The following is a 23,964-nucleotide window of genomic DNA, read 5'->3' on the forward strand; positions in this document are numbered from 1 at the left end:
TTTGGTATATATATATATATATATATATCAATTTGGTCTTGGGAGAAATTGATAAGTAATGTTACGAATTTTGATTGTAGATATTTCATCACAAATTTAAGTTAGAGACTCTATTGGAGTCTTTTTTTCTTGAGAGAAAAATGTGCGAGGGAAGAGATATTAATTGACTGATACTCGCTACATGAATAACTACATCAAAACAGCATCCACAAAATCCAGCAAACAAACATGAAACAAAAGCATGTGGTTTTTCAGTGCTGTTCCAGTCCCAATAGTATCTGATACAGATAGCTCAGCTGAATAACACGTTTAAAGGTTTTTGAGATCGTCATAGAGCCTGAAGCCAGCGTGATGATCCTTCACTCCTCAGTAAACTCGTGCACTGTCGCCCTCTGGCTCTCTCCACTCAAACACTGTTGGCTCTCAGATAAAGATAATTACCACAGGCTGTAGGCTAGAGCGCGTCCCATTTTGATCTGTAGTACAAAAGATCTGAAGCCAGTGTTATCTATTCCTTCTCTCTTTAGACGTTACGCGAGTATTTGAAGTGTGTTTAGAGCCCCTTCAAGCATGTTTATTCTCAAATGAATGTCCCTTTTTAATTCTGGCCTACAGAGAAGGAAGACAATTTTATCATTTAGCAAAAATGTATTCATCCTGAAAGACAATGAATCCACAGGGAAAACAGGCACTGAAGTGGTTTTTTTACAGTTTTGCATGAACTCTCCTCGGGTTTACGAATACAACTCCTAGCACAAGCTTCTTACTAGTAAAACATCTGAAATAAATCCAAGTATTAATGCAATAAGCAGTGTGGGGGGTAACGCATTACAAGTAACATTCACAAAAGTAAAACTAAAGCAAGGAGAGTCAAAAGGTAGGTAATGTTTGATAGAAAACTTTTTACATTTGGAAATTCTCATGCTTAGAAACTGCTGATAAAAGATAAAAAATAAAAGTGTTATTAAGGGAAATTTCACATATCTTTCTATTTTGACATGCAATATCTCAGGAAGGAAATAAGGTACGAGGAAACAAATTTTTGTTTGTTCCACTACTCTTTTTAAATCGTGTGAATCTGCAGTAAATTATAATTGGCCATCATTTCCATTATCTGTGCATGTTTCATGAAGTTACAAGCAAAAAACGCCACATGAATGCTATTTTTGCCTCCATGACTCCATGAGCAATATATTTACATTTGAGTGACGGATTATGTTGAGTTTGGCCTCTTTTTAATCGGGATTTTCCACGATCTATGCATGTTTCATGAAGTTATGTGTGAAAACAACATGTGAAAGCTAGCCTACCTTTTTTTTTAGCTACATCTGTTGGGTTTTATTTGCATTATAACTCCCTGAGGAATCAATTTAGATATAAGTGATTAATTATGGTGAGTTTGGGCTCTATTTAATCATGCTGTAAACAATGATGTACTATTTTCCATGAACTGATCATTTTTTATGAAGTTACATACAAAAACGTGACATAAACTGCATCTGTTATTTACATATGGGTCTTGCAGGGCTTCACGTTCAAAAACTCACTCAAGTTTAGTCAAAGCCCAAAACAATTACGCTGTATGATGTTTTTGACATATTACAGTACATAGTACAATTGTTTTTTTATTTAACAGCAAATAACTCAGCACTTAAGAGTTAATCAAATTGGGTAAATGCATTGTAAAGTTCAGAATCTAAGCTTTCAAATGACCCCTATTTTGTGTTGATCCAGGCAGTAGTTTTGAAAAATAAGATTATTCATTTCTTTGCCATAACGCAAAAGTAACATAACTACTTTCCATTATAAGTAAAGCAATTAGTTACTTTTTTAGGAAGTAACACAACATTGATTTGTAACACATTACTTTTAAAAGTAACTTTCCCCAACACTGGCAATAAGATTGAGTTTCCCTCCTTCAATGTAAATCTATGGAATTATTTTACATGTTATAATTTGAGGTATCATTCATGTCTGTATCAAAAACTATAATAAATAAAAAAAGTAGTGTTACCCTTAACAAACACCATTAATGATACACTTCAAATGGTTCTATATCCTGCAATAAATCCCTATTAAGAACTATCAAAATAATAGCAAGAGTTAAAATAAAACCGTTCCAAATCTGTAACATGGTCTGGTTCACTCATAAAGATGCGCATGCCATGCAGCAATTTGCCCCAGAATGCGACAGCATTTCATACGTCTGAACCTCCAAATGACCCACTTAAAGTGGCACTGATGCCATTAATACTTTCTCAGGTCATGGCACCTTAGGATATTCAAATCAAAACACTCAAAGAGAAAGAAAGAGAGCGAGAAAAGGAAAGAAATCTTGTGTGTCTCTCAGGGATGCCCTCTATATTAAATTTATAATAGAGTCGACTGCCATTGGCTATATCTAAAACATGCTAATTTTCCTGCAAACCCCAATATCCATGGGAAAACACTTTTCTCCCAATAGACAAATCCAGCCTTAAATAGGAAAAAGAGTCTTAAGTTTTAGTTTAAATCGACGCACGGTTTAGCATGGATTTTTATTTTATTTATTTTTTATAATTGATTAAAGCACAAAAACAAATCGACTCATACAGAAAATGATACATCTCATGAAAATACCTCCAAGTCACATTTCACATTAACCCCCCCCCCCCCCCCCCCAATGAAAAAATTTGTCATGTATAGAAAAAAAAAGATACATCAAGATTGGGGTGATTAACCCATTTAATCCCAAATTTTTCCCAGACACAAAAATATCCAAATCATGTGTCATTAGTATCCCTTTGAAACAATCAATAATAATTTTTTGAAATTTTCATGGAAAAGTTTGTGAAAAAGTGTGTTTTATGATCGGTCACAATTGTGACCGGTGGGAAACTGTGTTGTATCAACCATTGTATTGATTTAATATAGGTCTATTTGACCTATGCACTGTGTTTGTGTGTGTTTTTGTGTGTGTGTGTGTGTGTGTGTGTGTGTGTGTGTGTGTGTGTGTGTGTGTGTGTGTGTTTTGTGTGTGTGTTTTTGTGTGTCTGTGTGTGTGTGGGTGGGTGTGTGTGTGGAGATCAGACATCAGAGGAGACGTGACCATGTGTGAGTGTGTGTGTGTGTGTGTGTGTGTGTGTGTTTGTGTATGTGTGTTTGTGTGTGTGTGTGTGTGTGTGTGTTTCTGTGTGTGTTTCTCTGTGTGTGTCTGTGTGTGTGTGGAAATCAGACATCAGAGAAGACGTGATCGTGTGTGTGTGTGTCTGTGTGTGTGTGTCTGTGTGTGTCTGTGTGTGTGTGTCTGTGTGTGTGTGTGTGTGTGTGTGTGTCTGTGTCTGTGTCTGTGTGTGTGTGTTTGTGTGTGGAGATCAGACATCAGAAGAGACGTGACCATGTGTGTGTGTGTGTGTGTGTGTGTGTGTGTGTGTGTGTGTGTGTGTGTGTGTGTGTGTGTGTGTGTGTGTGTGTGTGTGTGTGTGTGTGTGTGTGTGTGTGTGTGTGTGTGTGTGTCTGTGTGTGTGTAAAATTAGGTAGATAGTAAGGTAGAACAGTTAGCCTATATGTGTATTAGTATGTAGATACAATGGGTTATCCCACCGGTCACTATTGTTGCCGTTGACATGTTTGTGAGTTCTATGAACACATTAAACAAAGTTGAGTAATTGCAAATGCATATATCAATACTAGACACCTTAAACATGATATGTACCAAAAATCTATGTCCTATCTTTATGTTAACATACTTTAGCACCCTTTTCTTTGGGAGCTTTCTTGCTGGCATCCTCTTCTCTTGGCGCAAACAGGAAATAAACAGCTCTGGTCATGTGACAATTTACAGTAAACATGCGAAACTGCACATATTTCATTGAGACCCTTTATTATTTCAATATCTGCTGGAAATGCATTGATAGATCATTTAGTAACATTTTTATAGCCTTAGAAATGAAACACTTTTTTACGGTCACTATTGTGACATTTTGGCTTTAATAAAGGCTTTATTTTTATATAAAATATAAATTCTTATTAGTGAAATATGAGCTGGGCATGTGCTGACAGGTTTTGTGAGATTCGCCAATGTTTTTGATTAAAAAATCTATATGAACAAGAAAATAATATTAAAGTTAACATGTAAAGATTTTTATTTTATTTTTTATTTTTTTTAGATATGACTAGAAACCAAGACCAAAAACCCAAAATAATTATACAAAATAAGGCTGTAAAGGCACAACAACTTAGTCATGCATTTAATTTTCTCTGTTTTTACTGATTTAATTGGCCCATTGATGAACCAATGAAATGAATAAGAACCTCCAAGCTCCTGCTCTGCCTTTCCAGTCACGTCGCAGCATGGCATCTGGAGTGTTGTGGCGGGGGTCAATGTCAGCGAAACGGCACAAAACTCAACGTAAGCAATCAGTTTACCAGAGAGATGCTAACTCGGCGATGAGAAGAGAGGGGGGTGCATCAATGCCTAATTAGCCACTAGCATGTTCTCTTTAATAATGCAGAATTAAAAAGCCAGGAGGACCACACACACTCATGTTCACACTACAGTGGGGTTCACCCACATTCAAGTCTCAGCGGGCCCCAAAACTCAACAACACAAGCAGAAGGAGTCCCAGCAACTTACAGAACAATGGTAATGGCTAGAGAAAGCATTTTGTTTGTGCTCGTATTCTGAATTTGTGACGAGGGAGTTGTCAAACGACTACCATCACGCTTTGTGGCTGTATGTCAGGCGCAGTATTCACTCAGGGGTGGACTGTCAGGGAAAGGCCCTGTCTCATTACACAGAAGCTGTGTGCTGGTTGGCTCTGTGCATCCACCGCTGGGGTCAGTGTAGGTTCCTATGGGGCCGGCATCTGTGTACTGACAGCTGGCGCTCCAGGGAGAGTGTGACGTTCATGCTCCCTGGAGCTCGGTACGGTAATGTACTGTACTGCATATGCAGGCAACGATAAGCTGAGCCAAGTTCATGGTATCTTGTTTATATTTTTTATTTACAAATTATCTAATAATTATGGAATTATTTTATCTCACAATTCTGACTTTTTTTCTTGCAATTGTGAGATATAAACTTTTCTCCGAATTTTGAGTATCTTGCAATTCTGACTTTATAACACGTGATTTCGAGTTAAAAAGTCAGAATTGTTTTTTCACTCAGAATTGGACTTCAGGGCCCAGTTTCACAGACTGGGCTAAGACTAAGCCAGGATTAGGCCTTAGGTCAATTAGGACATTTAAGTAGCTTTTATAAATGTGCCTTAGAAAAAACATTACTTGTGTGCATCTTGAGACAAAACAATGGCACTGACATATTTTAAGATATATTAGTGTAAGCTCAAACATGCATTTTAGTCTGGGACTAGGTTTGAGCCTTGTCTGTGACACCATCTAGCAAATCAGACTTTTTTATCTCACAATACTGACTTTTTTTTCTTAATTTTTTTTCCCCTCATAATTGTGAGGAAAAAAAGTCAGAAGTGTGAGATAAAAAGTTGCAATTATCTTTTAAATTGTTATATTCCATGTCGGAAACAAGCTTCCATAAAATAATATTTTACTTTATTATAGGCCTACTTTAGTTGCAAATACTCTATAAGTTATTTTATGAAGTTATCTTAAGATTTCAAAAGATCTTACTATCTTACTAGTGTAAAAAAGTGATGTAATCGTGTGACGTGTTTACGTACGTGGTTGTTTAGCCTGTGTAGAAAGATGGGCGAGAAAAGTTTGTTGAGAGAAATTGATCTATTACCAGTTTGACATTTGGCTGCTTCATATTTATCATTAAAATCAAAACGATGATAGCCGCGGTCGTCCACTAAAAACAAAATGACATTTCCCCCCTTTTTTTCATTTTCGATAACGCTGCTGTCAGGTTCGCCCACGCGGCTTTTTTTTTTTTTTTTTTTTAATTGGCGGGAGTTTACTGTAGGCTAAATGAGCGTGCAGGCAGCATATCAAATTCTGAGTCATTTGCAAAACTGGACGCTTCATTTTTAGGTTTAAGCAATGGAGTAGCCTACTACCCAGGCTTGTCCAAACCAACACATGTTTACGCCCTTTGAAACAACCCAATGCAAGGGAGGTACACTTACCTGCATTCACAGCACATCACTGAAGACTCTAAAGACTCTGATCTCTAAAGGCTACATGTCATGCGCAGAACGGATCTGTCCTACATCATCCTCAGTTCTTGTGGCAAACTTTGTGTAAACATCTGAGGTAAGCACTAGGCAACAATCAAAGGTTGTGTTCGGAATGGATTGCTAGTAGGCCTACTGGTTACTGAGTAGTTACACTTCATGTGTCGTTTTTTTATTTATTTTATGTGAATTAACAGTAGATCTATGCCGTATACAATAATAAGGCCTGTGTTTTAAACATTAGTATACTATATTGTTTTTTGTTTTACATATTTCATACTAGCAAACAATATTATTATGGTAGTAAGCTATTCCAAACATAACCATTTTTATTTATAATTTCAATGTCTAGATTTTTTTAAATAGACCTATGTCCTACATAAAATGAATATTTTAATGTACGAATTGGTTTATTTTAATGTACGAATGTGGTTGATTCAAATGTGATTATGGCTCTGGCTATAACCATATGGGTCTTGACAGCTCTTAGATATATGGTTTATGTGGTCTTAAATGGAACTACACTATTTTCCCTTGCTTTTACCATTGATTATTTTAATTTTTTTGCAGTAAGATTAAGGGACTTTAAGTTTACTTCATATATTCATGAAAGTATTCCATATGATGTACTTAAGGGCCTAAGTTTTTGCTTTCTTTCTCATGGATCCCCCCAAGTAGATGTGCGATTTTTGGTCAGTTAAGCTCATCATACTGTCCAATATTGTTCAGCAAACACACAGTGTTGTAGCCTAGCTTCTCGTAATGCTGGAAATGAAACTGGTCCATCAGAAGTTTATCTACTTTATTACCATAGAGAGAGTTAGCAGCAGAGTTGTTCTCCAGAACTCGCTGCCCTCGCTGTGATCCGCACCTCGTGTCAGCGTCACCCTAGATAGAGACATTATTTCTCTCACCCTTTTTTTATACACCCACAGTTTTCATTTTGCATTCATTTCATTGCCTGGAGTCATGAATTTTTCATCACTGGTTTCATGATGAATAAAAGATGAAAAAGGGAAGGACGTAGAGAGCTGGAGTATCTGTGTGTTTGTGTATCGTAACTATGCGAGTCCACAAAAGGCACTGATAAAAATCTGTCACCACGCTGTATCGTTCTCTAGAGTGATAAAGTACATCACAGTATTTCCTGTACAAATGTGACTCTGATTGCACCATAACTGAGACTAATGGGAAGTTGTTAAAATTAGTTTAAGAAGGAAGTGACTGCATTGGTTCGGAAGGTCTTCTTGAAACAGAATGGTGAAAATCTCATGGCACATTGGTTTCTTTAGATAAGAACTTGGTAATGAGTAATGTGTTACTTGTTACATTTATCAGATTATTTAGTCATTAGTAAAGCAAAGCATTACTTGATCAATTTGCACCATAACATCAGTGTTACTTTTTCCAAATATGCAATGTGCATTACCTTTCTATTTATTTAATTAGTTGTTTTTATTTGCTTAATTTATTTTCTGAACAAATTTTATTTTTTTCCAATGTACAGAAAAATAGGGATATATAGTAAGATGGTTGTTGTAGTAAAAGCATAATGGGAATGTAGTTCTTATATACCAATTTTAAACAATACATTTACAAATACAAATAAATGTGAAAACTTCACCAATGCTAATGGTAATCACAAATGGTAAAATGATAAAAGTATTTAAACAGAAAGGTCTATTTTTTTTTTACCAGTTCATCGTCCGCTGAAGTAATTTTTAAACATTTTGCTTTGTACACCTTGACTCTCAAACCTAACTGCGTTTCTCAGGCTCTGCCAGAACCAGCCTTCCGCCGCTGGGTTTCTGGGCCACTCCAGCACACTATGTCCACACAGGCAGCGCCGCAAGTTTAAGATTCTTGACTGCCGAAGAACCGGTTCCAACAATACCAACACCATCACGTCCACACCCTCTTCCAGAAGCTTTTGCTGCGCCAGGAAAGCCGCTATTTTAAAAATCCCACTGTGAACAAATCCCTCTGTCAACACAAATATCGTCTTCCGACTCCGGTGTACGCTCTGGTTCAGGTTATCCATGATGGGTGTACCAGGAGTCCAATCTCTTTCTGCCAGACAGAGTGGGCGAACTCCTCTTCCTTTATCTTCCAACTCAAAACGCAAGTGGTTCAGTACCCAATCTGCCACCATTGGATCCTTGGCGTCATACATAACAAAGGCATCATAGGTGCAGTCAGTCATCTTCAAGTAATAACTTTTAATTTTGGCTCTCCATAAATTATAAATGTAGGATATGTCCCAGTAGAACACATGTATTGCGATAGTTGTAGACATCATGGCAATGATGATAGATGAGGTGAGTAGATACAGGATTTGATCAATACTATTGTTGATGCAGGCATTTTTAAAGTCCAAATTGACCATTGGATATCCCCTTTTGGATTCCGGAAGGTCGCACAAGATGTCCGTTACTAGACGAGGAAGGACTGTGTCACTTTTCTCTAACCAGAGAATGAAGTCCAGAAGGTCACAGGTGCAGTGGATAGGGTTTATCTGCAGGTTAAGTGTGCGTAGGTAGTGATCGTTACCTGTCTGGAAGGATGTGTCACTGATATGTCTTAACTGGTTGAAAGCAAGATTAAGGATCATCAAGCTTTTGACGTTTTTGAGAAAGCTGTGATTCAACGTGACGATCAGATTATGACTCAAGTCTAAGACCCTCAATGAATTTGTATGTTTTGATAGTTTTCTAGTGACTTTACTCAATTTGTTCTTGCTTAGGTCCAGAGTCTCCAACTGGGGTAAATATCTGAGCTGTTCCCACTCGAAATCAGTGAGTGTGTTCCTGCTCATGCCAAGATATTTAAGCGTACATGGAAAATAGCTGAAAATATCGTCGGGTATTTCGGAAAGCTTGTTCAATGATATATCGAGGTGTGTTAGGTTTGAAAGAGACTTAAAAAGACCTTTGAATCCACGGTCCTTCTTCCACATTATATCTAGTCGATTGGCTTGAAACTGTAGCTCCTTCAGCGAGTCGCTCCGCAGAGTCTTATTGGTCAGCGTATTTATCTCATTCCAACTGAGATTCAGCACTTTGAGGAACTGAAGGTTTTCCAGGAATGTCAGAGTGCTCCTGACACCCGCCACCTCAAAGTAATGTTTGTTGTGACTCAAATCCAAAACTTCTAATTCTTTCAGTTCATTCAGCGCTGAATCTGAACGCATGTAGACTCTGTTGTTAGACAAGTCAAGGTACTTCAGATTGGGAAAGTGAGCAAACTCTGTACCATTGAAATATGACACAATGAAGTTGGAGGAAAGATTGAGGCAAGTGATATTCTCTGCTCCTGTGAATAAAATTGGATTGATGTGGTAAATGTTGTTCCTACTGAGGTCCAAAACTGGTCCTGTTGCCAGACACTCAGGTTTGGTAAACGGTGGGTAATTGCCGAACTGTTCATTTGTGTGAATGTAGGGGCCTTCGCGGCGGTTTCCCTCATCATCATCATCAGAAAAAACGCCACTTCTACACTCTTGTCTGCAAATAGGACTTGTAAATGTTAGCCTGTTGTCAATCAAAGAAATCAAAGACAGGTTGTGAAAGTTCCTGAACACTGATAGATTGACATGTTGGAGAAAGTTGACTCCCAAGTTTAGAACGGATAGGTTTCTCAAACCGAAGAGAGGTCGGAGATCTTCCTCAAAAAGATTGTGGAAAATGTAGCCTTCCATGTGAAGTGCTTGCAGTGATTTCAAATTAGCAAAACCTTTTGAGAGTTTAATTCTTGGGTAAAATGTTTGAGACGGATTGTTGTATGAGAAATCTACAACTTCCACTTGTGGGAGGACACTGAAGAATTGTCCACTTTCAAATTCACTAATCAATGAGTTGAAGGAAAGATACAAGTACTTTAACATAGTAAGATTCCGGAACCATGACGAGTTGATTGTTTGTAAAGAATTTCCAGACAGTCGTAGGTCTTGCAGTTGGGATAGTTCATTGAAAGCATCCGGATGAATCTGTAGAGCGTTATTCTTTGTCTGACAGGTAGTGCATGGGAAAGGAGCGGTAGAACAAACAGGGCAGTTTCCAGATAAATCAAGCACTCTCAGGTTTGTTAGATTGTTCAGGTCAGAGGCATGGACTTGCTCAATCCTATTTAAGAGAAATGAGAGTTTTTTGAGGGATCTGGGTAAAGCAGACGGTATTTTCTGTATTCTATTTCTGGACAGTTCTAGCACAGTTAGCTGTAAATGTTTAAATGTTTCATTGTGAATTGTCAGTTCTATACTTGCATTATGATAGCAGTTCTTATTTAATGTCAAAACTTTGAGTTTCTTTGTTCCTACAAAGTCTGATGGTCCAATTTTCTTGATACAGTTCGAATTGAGGCTCAGCCGTTGCAGTCCAGGAGGGAGATCTCTAGGAATTACTGAAATCTTATTATTGTCGAGTAGCAAAGTCTCCAGGTGAGCCAGTCTTGAGAAAATCCCATGGTCTTTATCAAGGCATTTTTCAATTTGATTCTTTCTGAGGTTTATCTGTTTAACTTTAGCCAGATTCCAGAAGGCATCCTTTGGGAGGTAATGTATTTCATTTTTCGTAAAGTCTAGTTCAGTTGTATTCCAGATCAGGTTTTTCGGGATTCTTTTCAAAGATCTTTCTGAACAGTCCAAGACAACAGAGCTGTTGTTAAGCTTCACATCACATGGAAGCTTTCTCCAAGCCCAGATGAGGCCTTGAGACGAGTGGACGATACATATCACAATGAACACAAATATCATTTTCTTGAGATTGTGGAGAGACTCCTGTGAATGAGAGGACGTATTGATTGAGAGAATCCATTATTCATAGTTACTTTCTGAAGCACAGTCATAAAGAGCAGGGAATTACATTGTTAAATGCAAACTAACCATAGTGGGGGAAAAAAAACATATCAACTAAAATTGGAGGAGAAACACATATTTTGTTGTTGGTGTCAAAGGCGTTGCATCCAATTAACCTCTATAGCATTTTAGTGCAAATTCTTCTGTCACTTAGTAAAAAATAAAAAAGCTAGTCAAATTGGGTATATGCCAACCTGGACAGGTTTCATGGCATCTCTCATCCTCAATGTCTCAAGTTTTATCTGGAAAACAAGAAAAATACTGATACAAATATGTTTTTGGAGTATAGAGAGGTTATGGAAAGGAATGAAAATAAAATGTGGTGAAAGTGTTTACTTATTATAGAACAAAAATATTATAAAACTGATGTGTTTTTATATTTAAACTACACTTTAAAAGTTTTGGCTCTGTAAGTCTTTTTATGGTTTTGAAAAAGTGTCTTATTCTCACAAGGCTGCATTTATTTGATGAATAGAAAACAGTGAAACAGAAATATTTTGAAATACTATTACAATTTATAATAACTGTTTTGATATATTTAAAATTTTAATTTATTTCTGTGATGGAAAAGCTGAATTTTTAGCAGCCATTACAGTGTCAAACTATCCTTCAGAAATCATTCTAATATGCTGGTTTGGTGCTCAAAAACATTTATTATCATTATCAATGTTTCTCTTTTTTTAAATCAATTTAGAGCACTTTTCAACAACAAAAACATCCCAAAATTTCGATCGGTTGCGTAGTTGTATAACAGATCAGAAAGCGTGCTTACCAGAGCAGTCCGTATAGGAAAGGCATGGTTAAAAAGCTGTCAGCATTTTTAACTGACTGTAGCTTCCCCTTTCAAGTTTCAGAATGCTTTCTATCTGAACCTCAAAAATAGATGCAGACAGTTTTAATCTGTATGCCTTAAAGGGATAGGTCACCTAAAAAAGACATTTGTCATTGTTTTGAACCCTATTGACTTTCATTGTAGACAAAAACTTTTTCAAAATATATTCTTTTGTGTTCATAGAAGAACAAATCATAGATTTGGAACAACACGAGGGTGAGCAAATGATTCAGAATTCCCTATTTTGTAGATACACGGCTATTTTTGAAAGACTGTCAATGAAGAAAGACAGTTTGCTGTCATGTGTAGTTCCTTGACCTTAACTAAACCTTGGGCTGGGTTGAGTTTGGATGGAAATTATGGGTTTTTCTCATGTTTTATCTCAATTCCTAGTAAAATAAATTTAATTGGGCCAAGCTTGTGTTTATTATCCATCAACAATATTATATTTACCAACAATTTGCAGAAAATGACTGCTAACATAGACTGGCGTATTGTGAGACTGACCAAACCAAAATACCTAAAACCTAAAGAATAGTAAACGCTCAACTCAAAGTCAATAGTAATCCTTTCTTAACCTTCTAATCCTACTTGATCCAGTACGTCAGATCTACTATCTACGACTGAAACGGTAACATTGTGAGCATTGCCAGCAGATCTAAACAATAACCTAATCTGCAAACACTCAGCAGTCTGTTTCTTCTGTTTGCACAGCTCTCCAGCTATGGCTAAAATCCCCCCTAATCAGCTCTACAGACACCAGGAGTATGCAAGGCCAGACTGGCACTCATCGCATGCGGAGCCGTGAGTGCATTAGTATGCCGAGGAGAAACACGGAGACTGTGAGTGGACACTCCAGCAATTAGATGCATAGCACTTTGTGTGAACCCGCAGAGGTGCCAGTGCTCATATTCTGCTCAGCACCTGGGGGCAGCTTTCATGCATTGCTTTCCAACCGCTGCTACAGTACGTGTTCCACATACAGAATGGACCATTATTAATTTTAAATGTGTTGTATCCATGCCACAGTCTTTGGTATTTCTGATCAGTAGGGATGAGGTATGGAGATGAACAAGGCATGGTTCATTATATAGGCGTGTTTTACTCTGTAATTTGTTGCTTTACTCGTTTCAGCATCATGCATTGTGTTAGTGCTGGTGTTTAGCATGTCATTTGTATGTGCAGTGGTGACATTATAAGTTAGATTAAAGTGTTACCACTTTGTTTTCTGGAAACTGTGTGAGAGGAGCAAACAAACCTCGAGAGATGTGCTGCTACTATTTCTTTCAGCATATAAGCAAGTCTTTACACAATGAGTTGAATCACTGTAAATACAATCTTGACAGTGATTTCCAGGTTGCATCCTGCACTTTTCACCTTTTTCCACCCTTTATGATCCGGTGGGGTATCTGAGCCTGAGGGGGTGTTGAATCCTGCCCGGGGCGTAATGTTTGAGCTGTGGGGATGAGCTTCAAGCTCTTGAGGAATAATGAACTGCAGTTCAATAGTATTGGTGAGTTGCACAGGAGAAGAGTATACATTTTGCTCGCACAGAGCTATGTTTTAGTATTGTGCGTGACTGGGTTTCCAGATAGCAAGCAAAGATATGATGAAACTTGACTGATGACTAGTGCTGACTAGAATTTTGGTTTTCTTTTCTCTTGTTTTAAAACTGTATATTAATGCATATTTTCAATACAGTCTATATTCAATATCAGTATTCGATCAATATAGACAGGTTAATCTCACAAAATGTCTGGATCATTTTTCAAACCAAATTCAAAAGAAAGAAATTAGTTATATCTATCTATCTATAAATTACAGGAACGTCTCTCTCTGTGTGTGTGTGTGTGTGTGTGTGTGTGTGTGTCATTCGCATATCTCTCGAACCCATCTTTCCAGTGTAAGCCATCCTTACTTTTCATCATTGAAACAACCAAGTTAGCAGTTTGTGTTCTCCTTTGTTGTGCTTAACGTTGTTTTATCGGTCGTTAACTGGATAGTAGTCAAACATAGCCTGATCTCAATGCTAAAACGGGCTATTATGACCTTAACTATTAACTGATTTTGCATGGGCACTGCACTAGTTAAAATTATATTTTGATCAAATGCTAAATCCCCCATATGTGGCATGGATACAACACATTTAAATGCAAACCATGTTTAGCGCAATTTTCCAACGGACAAAATTGCGATTGTTAACTCATGATTTCTGTTCTGTCTGTGCGCACCAATCTTGCACTTCTATCTCCTCCTCAACCAGACCACCTAGAGACTTCGGTTTTTCGGCATTATGTTAAGGAAGGTCTAATCTCGGGAACGCACACAAAAACAAAACAAAAAAAAAAAACATAAAAAGATTTACTATCTCTTAGTGTTGTGATCCCATGACGTCAGAAAATTGCACTAAAACACTCACTGAGTTTTAATTACTTGTTTAGTACCATTTTACCAATTAAGCACATTTCCCCTCATTTAATTTCATTGATGCAAAACAAAAGTCTAATTACTGCAATTTAAATTATATATATATACATATATAATATTATTTAATTAGTATATTAGTGCTGCCAAATTGATTAATCGTGATATAATAATATAGAATAATATACAACAATATATATAGATCTGTTGTTGAACTTGACATTAATTGTGCGAAAACAGACATTACAGCTGAGTTTACCCAACCATCTGTGTTCTTCTAGATCTTTAAACCATCAATGGAAACATTGTGGAGAATTGCATTGGTCTTTATTGAAGTGGAGTGAGAAGGGAAACCCAAGACCGTTTTAAATTCTCATTAATCTCTTTTAAAAGCCCAGGCCATGGGAGAGACTGCTCTTTTGCTACTTTAAAAAGATGCCCTTCATAGCTCAATTAGTCTGTCCTGATTCCCAAAGAAGCATTTATTTAATAAGGCAGAGATTAAAGAAACTAATTATAAACCTTTCATTTGTAACTGGGAGATGGACCCTCCAGTTGCCCATATGTACGTGTTAATGTAGTCACAAAACTCCACCTGATGACTCATTCATTATCTCTTACTGTCCCTCCCTGAAAAATGCATCAATTCACACATACTGTATCTCTAATCTGGATTAGTTAATTGGATGCTCTTGGACAAATGATTAACAATCTACATTTTACACAAGGAGTAAATACTGGATTATGCAATGCCATATGCACTTTAAACCCCTTGGCACCATGTTTAATTGCATGTATTAATTTGTTTTTAATTAATGAATTTATTTTCTTCTTTGGGGTGTGGTTACTTAAAAGTCAACATAAATCAAAATGGTCCCTATTTACTCTTTTAATACACATTCCTGGTCTTATTGTGAATGTGGCATTAGTGCACATTGTGGCAAGCTAAAAAAAGTCATATTGAGAGTTGATCCAATAAATTCCTGATGGATAAAATCAAGTTTTTCAGTTTTACAGAAGTAAAATAGGTCGCAAATGTGATTTCTTGTTGAGATGTTTCATCATGACTTCAGAAGAGCAATAAATACAAAAACATAAATAACCATAAGTTCACAGAGAGAGGTTTTCATTGGTTGGTTCCAGCCCTGTATGAACATGCAAAGTCAAAGCTACTGCCTTTTTTTTCTTTGAATAAGCACAAATGTTCTCAGTTGGAAATTGTATAAAGTTTTCCAACTAATAATTATTATTCTCCTCGAGTACATCTGGTTAAGAATTATACATGCTCATATACCATAAAGAAATATTTCATCTCATTAACAGCAATCTGTAATGTACAGATATTACAATAAAACACAATTTCATCATTTATCATATAGCATATCTGTCAACGTCCAGACCAACATAAATAATGTTTCCACATCGTATATTTACAGTCACTTTTTTCCATGCACACATATTTCGATTCAGATGCACAGCATGCAGTTTCTCCATAAAATATGTGCTTGTGGATAAAATAATTATGACATGAACAGCAACCTCAATGGTGCAAAGTTCACTGTAAAGTTTTGGGGGTGTTTTCTAGAAAACCCGCAGTGGTCAGAGCTGAAGTTGAACCAGCTGCATACACTACATTCAATTGAGCAGAAGTTTGTGAAAGCTAAACACTCTCAAGCTGTTATTTTTGCACTCGAAAACACATTATATAGACTCAACGGATTGAAAAAGTAAGCTATGACCAAGTGGTAGGCACATGTTTTTTGAGCAGTGGTGCTCACGTGGGCTATGCAAGTTCAAATTCGGCTTGCAACATTTTTCCCCACGTAATTTACTGTGCTTTCTTTTTATAAAAATGTTCAAGACACTGATTGTGAGTAAAAATGGGTATATAAATAATTAAAAGTACATTTTATGAACAACAGTTGATTTTTGTGCTATTATATTTGTGCAATTTATTTAAATAATGAAAGAAACTATATAAATATTTCTTTCTTTCAAACAATCTCCTTATTAAAGTCTTTGCACAGTGTATTTTCCGTGAGCAGTTCTTTGGAGGCTGTTGAATATAAATGTAAAGTATCTATCTGGGGTTGCTCCTCCTTTTCCTGCTGGGACTCTGAGTGTTCTCCGGTTTGAGCTCTTTGTACTGAACCTGAAGAGAAGATTTTGCACAAATGAATCACGAATCATGTGCAAAAGAATGAAAATGTGTCACTTATCATCAATAACTTACCATCTGAATGTCTGATGGAACTCTAGACAGGAAGTCCAACAGCTCGTTGTTCTCAATGTGGTAGGGGTTCCGCAGTTTTTTGGTGAATTTATTGATACCTGTGTGGGACATGCATATTGTTCATATCCTAGTTAATCACCTGAATGCAAGAACACAGTATATGTAAAATCCTTCAGAGTAGGGATGCACCGATATGAAAATTTTGGCCTATACCGATAACCGATAATTCTTTACATTTGAAAGCCGATAAACCATTAAAATCCATGTCCCAAGCACACAATTATGTTCTCGTTCTAATTTTATGTAGCCTATATGACAGACTTGCATGTTCCACTTAACTGTATTTTCCTTTTTTGAAGCGATTTCAATCATATTTCAAGCCATTCAAAACCACCATGGCGAACTGAAGTGGCATCTGAAGTGTCTCAGCTGAAGGAAATAATCCATTATTTATCGGCTTTAATATTATCGGCCACATTTTTTTATTGGCCAGATAACGATAACATTAAAAATGAACATATATCGGCCGATGCCGATATATTGTGCATCCCTACTTTAGAGAAATGCATCTGATCTAGATCAAACGAACACCTGTAGTTTTGGATATCTATATATAAAAAGTACTGTGCAAAGTATATTATTCTTTTCAACAGACTAAGCAATCATTTGAAAGGCAAACCATTGGAAAAGTGTTTAATACACAAGAGCAATAGGATTTCTCACCCCAGACCAGCACAATGTACCGTAGTGGGATGAAGTATATTAGTGTGGCAACGGCACATAGCACTGTTATGGCTAACCAGCTCAGAAAAGGCACAGACCAGTTAAACGTGCTAAAAAAAAGAGAGGAACAGCATGAGAATGAATATAAAAAAATGCATTCATTACATGAAATCAATACAATAAGGAAGCTACAAAGGTATGAAATAACATCCAAACTTCTCACTTCTTCACTCGTTCCCCAAAGCAGGCCACTTCATCCAGAGCGTTCTGAACCGTTATGATCACATCTTGAACCGCGTAGAATTTGTCCAAGAAACCTTTTTTTTCCGAGTCCTGTTGTTTGGGTGCACAACACCCGGATAGTTAGAATTCATTTTGAGTCGTTAGTACTACAAATTTTTGACAGTTGTGCTTTGGTCTGTAGGAAATCGTCTAGTAAGGTAATATGAGTTTAGTTGATAAGAGAAATGAAAGACGTGGGGGTGGGGAAGCTTTTGTTTGCTAGCTGGTGTCTCTTCTCTTTAGACTAAAAGGTTAGTTGGTGTAGCTAAACACAAAAGCAGCGAGTCTCCAATCCCAACCGCAGCTTCATTAATATGGAAGAGAGGGCCTCTGAACGACACACAACTCCCTGGAACCAAACAGAATCATATTAAACATTAGATCTAAATTAATCTCAATCAAATTCTAATGGAAATCTTAAAAGTTACATTTTAAATATTGGCCAATCAAATTCAAATTGTGATTATTCCATATCCTGGTGTTTGTTTTTCTAATTGTTCTTAGCGTTTTTGAGTATGTTATATAGTGTTGAGAGTTCAAATTTTAAGTTTTCTTTGGAGATAAAGGACCAAAAACATAAATATATTTTCAATAGCAAGTAGGAAAATAGCCAGGCTGCAATTCCATTTTCTAGTAAATGTCCATATGATAAAAATTCCCAGTCCTTTCATAACAATAAATAAGTTACTACTGTATAATAAAGATATCTGCTAATGTTAACGTATAAAAATACAGTTAATAGTAAAGCAATAATAGAGAGGCAGTTTGGTATAGGGATTTTATATAATGATTAATAAATAATTACACTATTGTTAAAGTTTTTTTTAAAGAAATTAATACTTTTATTAGGATGCATTAAATTGATCAAAATTGACAGTAAAGACATTTATAACTTTAAAAAAAATATATATATCAAATAAATGCTGTTTTTTTAACTTTCTATTTATCACACAATCCTGACAATGTGTCAGTTTCCACAGAAATATTAAGCAGCACAACTGTTTTCAACATCAGAAATGTTTCTTGAGCATCAAATCAGCATATTAGAATGATTTCTGTAGGATCATGTGACACTGAATAATAATATTTCACAATATTTCTGTATTTTGATCACATTTGATCCCAACTTCCTGTACCAACAGGAAATATACGTCAACGTGATTTTTAATTACACAATTTTATGGGTATTTAATGTGTGATCTAATGTTTTAATAAAATATTATCGCTTTAAACCAACTAGCTTGTGTTTTTCATCATGTTGCCCTTGTACACAAATGCATACGCAATAATGACAGCATTTATTCTCAACCCCAGGCCTCAAATCAATGGGACGGGCTGCAAGATGTGTTATTCTTTCTCCGACAACTTACAGAGTCGGAGTTCAACAAATCAATTGTCCCCATAAATTAACAGGAACAATTTTTGAAAGCTTGGAGAGCGATACCAACCCTCGGCGTATTTTCATGACCAGCCGGCGGTAAGCTAAGTGCAAACATATGTCCAGGCTTAGTCCGGGCCTATGAGGGGTCCTTATGAATGGAAAACAGGTGTCTAGGTCATTTGTGCCAAAATACCCAAGTTAGCTCCCAGGGTCAAAGGTCAGGCCGCTAATGGCTGCCTTGTGGCGCACAAAGGGTTATGGGAACGCGAAGAATGGCTGGACTTAAACATCTGGGATATGTTGAGTATATTTGGCAACGCAAGCCTCAGGTGCAATTAAAATAAAGCACTGACACATATATTAAACTGAGTGTCCGTGCGCCAACCTTTAGCTGTCCCATAGAGCTTCAGCTCAACGCACAAGACCACGAACGATTGTGCTATTCTAGAGAAACAAGGCTAGATTTCCTCCGGCCAAGAGAGATCCTCTCATACTGCGCGTCACCAAGGGGAAAGAAGAGTCTTAATGAGTTAAATGGGGAATGAGGAAATAATGAAATGTATGGTTACCTTGTCATCTTTGTCATATTCTTCATCCACATCCTCAAGAAGGTCCTCCATCGCTTGCTATGAAGCAACAATAAGAAAAATCACAAATGCGATCTCTGAAATCTCAGTTGTTCCTGCTAGGAAAAGCAGTTTAACTCTTACCCCACCATTGAAAGAAATTTCCGGCTTTCCGTGTTTTTTCACCGTTATACAATTGGGGGCGCTATGACATCTTCTTAAAGAGTACTGAATGTACAGAGAAACTATAGATATCAGTAGCAATATCATATGTTAGCAGATGCATATGTAAAATAACAAGATCATCAACATTAAACAGCATGTAAATCAAAACTGGCTAATGTTACTGAATGAATTATCGACCCAGGATGAGCTGTAGGACTGTGAAGCTTTGAGGGTGATGATGGACTCGATCTACTCCATCTACTCATCTTGATCATTGTTCTAAATCCAATCTGGATGGTCTTTGACAAAAACTTGATTTTCTCTGCTTTTTGATCAAAATGTTGCTTTTTTTTAATGAAACTTACCCACATTCGAGTGTTAAAAAAAAAAGAATGCATGAAGCTTTCTTTTTTTAAGCAGAGTCTCTCTATTGCATGATTATATATTCATAAAACTAAATATTCTGGGGGCCATGAAACTTGTGAAAATGATCAAAAGTGCTGGTGAGAAAAGAGTTAAAATGGAGAGCAAATATATATTGCTCTCCTGCTTCCGTCATTTCACATGCGTCTCCTCTAGATTTTCAGACGAGATCTCAAACTGCGCTACCAAAGATACCAAAGTCTGCAAAAGTCAATATAAATTTGAATCACAATTCACAAAAGTGAGATCCTGATATTAACTCAAACATTTCTTATCAAATTCTTTCAAGGCATGCATGATTTGATATGGATAAAAAAACACAATAAAAATAATAGCATTTAAAATATTTTTTTTTATCTTAATTTTATCAGTTAGAAAAACAGTCTTTTAAAATGTTGACATTTTTCCTGACTTTTCCAGGCCTGTAAATCACAATTTTACAATCATTAGAAACCTGTTTTCTATTCATACTCTGTGTCAATAACCGTCTCATTTGTATTTCTCCATAAGCAATTTTAACTTCAACTTCTGATACGAAGTTGATATCTAAATGAAACATAAATGAAGACTTCCTTATGTCTCCTGAGCAATGAAAGATCAACCTCTGAGCAATAACACTTTCCTCCGGCGAGTTTAGAATGTCATTTAAACACTCACGTTGCATCATATGCAGACTGATAGCATTTTAATGGCAACTGTTCCGCCATTTATTAGCCGTTAGGCCACATATGAAAACATACACGCATACGACTCACATTTGTGACAGACTGTATATTTGTGTCAATCTCCTTCTGAAAGTGAAAACGATTCTCTCTGTGTGTCTGTCATGTGTCCGTCAGCTGAAATCCAGCTCACAAAAAAAGCAATACTTTTTTTTCTTTTTTTTTATTCATGCTGGTCAATATGATAATTCCATATTTAAATTTGTAAAGAAGTGGAAAATTATTATTTTATTGTTTTGAGATTCATCTGATGCATATCGCTACTGACTCTTTGACCGGATACTCCTGAATCAAAATTTAATTAAAATTTTGATGGCTTAATTGGGAAGTGAACACCCTCTCGAGAAATGGCGCTCATTGAAAGTCATCATTCCACGCCATCTGAACAACTAAAATTGAATCAATTTTCAGGGAGTTTTGCCTACACCCTTAGAGTGATTGGCAACATTTCACGATGGCATGAAATTAGTTTGACACAATTTAATTGGAAAATGAGATAAGTAAATACACCAGGTAAGTGGAATGGCACATTTAAAAGCTCGTATATTTGTGCTACTTTTAATTACCTGAAGTAATTGGAATAAAAACATTTAATTCCAGCTGTGCACACATCTTACAAAAATAAACATGCACAATATAACACAGCTGTTTATTGACCTGGAATAGTTGATGGCCGGTTCAAATAATCAAAGCTAGTTTGGGTTCGGGGAGACGTTTCAATTTCCTGTGACGGCCTACAACGGCCATGTGCTTAAAATGAGCTCGAGATAAATGTCACAAATTCAGCAATCGTTAGACTCGTAGAAACACTCACCACACTTCCCTCGCGCGGCTCCATCCCGGAGGTCAGCCGGAAGTAATTCCAGGTCAGGAGCAGAAGCAAGGACAACGGGACCATGTAGATCTCGAAATTCCAAACCACCACCACAAAGATCTAAACAATCAGGACAATGCGACATTTAAGAGAATTATTTTACGGACTAACAGAAGTTTTGCAATTCCATTTTCCACCAAGTAAATGTCCAAATGATAACTTCACAAAAATATATAACTTCCTACATTTAAGATATCATCTCATTTTTAATAACATTAACACACTTACATACAAGTTAATAAAGCAATCAACATTAACACACTTACATACAAGTTAATAAAGCAATCAACATTAACACACTTACATACAAGTTAATAAAGCAATCAACCATGAGACAGTTATATAGTAGTATACTAATATAGTTGTTATTCTTAATGTGTAAGTTTATGATTGCCAAGCCATTTTTTTTAAAGAATATAATACTTTTATTCATGCATTGAATTGATCAAAAGTGAACAGTAAAATACTTTTTCACAAAATATTTCTATTAAAAAAAAAGCTGTTCTGAACTTTCTATTCATCAAAGAATTAAGGAGTAATGCCATCACATGAAATACATTACATTTTAAAATACTTTAAAATAGAAAACAGTTATTTTAAATTATAATAATATTTCACAATATTGTACTTATATACACACACACATATGTATGTATGTATGTATGTATGTATGTATGTATGTATGTATGTATGTATGTATGTATATATATATATATATATATATATATATATATATATATATATATATACTGTATATAATATTGAAAAATATATAGTATTGTATAACTGTACTTTAAAGGGATTGTTCACCCAAAAATGAAAATTAATTTACTCACCCACATGTTGTTTCAAACCTGTATGAGTATGCTGAGGTATGCTGAACACAAAAGTTATTTAATGTTAATTAATGCATTTTTTTTTCTTTTTTGTACTTTTTCATAGTATTCTTTTGTGTTCAGCAGAAGAAAGAAACTCATACAGGTTTAAAACAACATGAGGGTGAATAAATGATGACAGAATTTTCATTTTTGGCTGAACTATCTCTTTAGGCATCAAGTCGTAGCTGTAAACCCGATCTAAACTTCACTTTTTAAAGTGGAAGGTCAAATCTCGGTCAGCTAATTTTCAAGAACAGGTACAGATGAAAATAGCAAAGTGAATCTATTGTTGGAGAGACTGAGAGTCTACAGCGCCTCCTCCAGGTACAGGAGAGAGTGTGTGAATGTGAGGGAACCGTGTGAAGGGCTCTTGAGGTGTTCAGAGACGGGCAGGCGGGGGTGCGGGGTGAGGTCGGGCACGAGGTCACAGCGGGACGTCGTCTAAGAGATCACATCTACTCGATTTAGCTGAAGGGTTCTTCAGTGCTAAGCTATGAGCACACTTCACACATCACAGCTCTTCAACACACAAGAGTCACCAAACACCCTCACATTATCTATCTATCTATCTATCTAAGTATCTATCTATCTATCTATCTATCTAAGTATCTATCTAAGTATCTATCTATCTATCTATCTATCTATCTATCTATCTATCTATCTATCTATCTATCTATCTATCTATCTATCTATCTATCTATCTATCTATCTATCTATCTATCTATCTATCTATCTAAAGTGAGTTTGAGTTTCTTTGAGTAGAATGTGTCATATCAATATGGTGTAAGTCTGTGGTTGGCTGTTTGTTTGTGTGTTTTTAGAAGTAGAGTTTTGCCACCTACCAAGAAAGCACATAAACTCCTGCGGGGCGACTCCCATTGAAAACAGCTGTTGATGTAGGAGCCCACATTAATGAGGAAGAAGATGCAGCGTTTCACTCGGTTAAAATTCTGCTGCAGCAGCTGACAAGAGGAAATATGAGAGAGAAATTCAACCAAAACACGTACTGTTAGATATAAACCACAACACACCCTCTTCAAACAATAATGATCATTATATGGCAATACTCCTAAAGATACCAAGGAATTGGAAATATTATTTCCAATATATTACCAAAATATAATCATATAGTAAATTTATATTATATATATATATATAATATTAATAGAATTTTGTGACATTGAAACTAAAAGAATATTCAAGTTCCTTCATATAATCATAAAAAATATTTTATAAGTACATTTTCACAATTGTTTTAAGCTTTGAGGATACTCCTGAATGCCATGGAAATATTTGATATAATTTACCTATATTTTCAGAATCATAATAATTCTATTATATTTTGTATTCCACCAAAACATTAAAACAATACACTACCCCACAAAAGTTTGGGGTTGGCAAGCCTCTTATGCTGCATTTATTTGATCAAAAATACAGTAAAACTCTAATATTGTGAAACATTCTTACAATTTAAA

The 23,964-nt window shown here is 36.1% G+C and overlaps 2 protein-coding genes across 3 annotated transcripts in view; both read right to left on the reverse strand.

Annotated features, from left to right (window-relative positions):
- Positions 1 to 7,601: 7,601 nt before the first annotated feature.
- On the reverse strand, positions 7,602 to 10,884 carry tlr8b (toll-like receptor 8b; the record flags this gene model as incomplete). Its single annotated transcript, XM_081354018.1, has 1 exon — positions 7,602 to 10,884. The coding sequence occupies one exon, from the start codon at positions 10,882 to 10,884 to the stop codon at positions 7,834 to 7,836; it is 3,051 nt and encodes a 1,016-aa protein (XP_081210144.1). The 3' UTR covers positions 7,602 to 7,833.
- Positions 10,885 to 14,551: 3,667 nt separating this feature from the next.
- mctp1b (multiple C2 domains, transmembrane 1b) overlaps positions 14,552 to 23,964 on the reverse strand; it is a 35,263-nt gene continuing 25,850 nt past the window's right edge. For both annotated transcript variants that reach the window (XM_081354769.1, XM_081354768.1), the window contains 7 exons: positions 23,332 to 23,451; positions 21,552 to 21,671; positions 19,431 to 19,487; positions 17,422 to 17,531; positions 17,199 to 17,308; positions 16,476 to 16,573; positions 14,552 to 16,394 (listed from right to left, as the gene is read on the reverse strand). In XM_081354769.1, the coding sequence (XP_081210895.1) occupies positions 16,323 to 16,394; positions 16,476 to 16,573; positions 17,199 to 17,308; positions 17,422 to 17,531; positions 19,431 to 19,487; positions 21,552 to 21,671; positions 23,332 to 23,451 (687 nt within the window). In that variant the 3' untranslated portion in view covers positions 14,552 to 16,322. The remainder of the gene's footprint in view (positions 16,395 to 16,475; positions 16,574 to 17,198; positions 17,309 to 17,421; positions 17,532 to 19,430; positions 19,488 to 21,551; positions 21,672 to 23,331; positions 23,452 to 23,964) is intronic.

This window comes from Scardinius erythrophthalmus, assembly GCF_964197995.2.
Source record: "Scardinius erythrophthalmus genome assembly, chromosome: 23".
Taxonomy (NCBI): Eukaryota; Metazoa; Chordata; class Actinopteri; order Cypriniformes; family Leuciscidae; genus Scardinius; species Scardinius erythrophthalmus.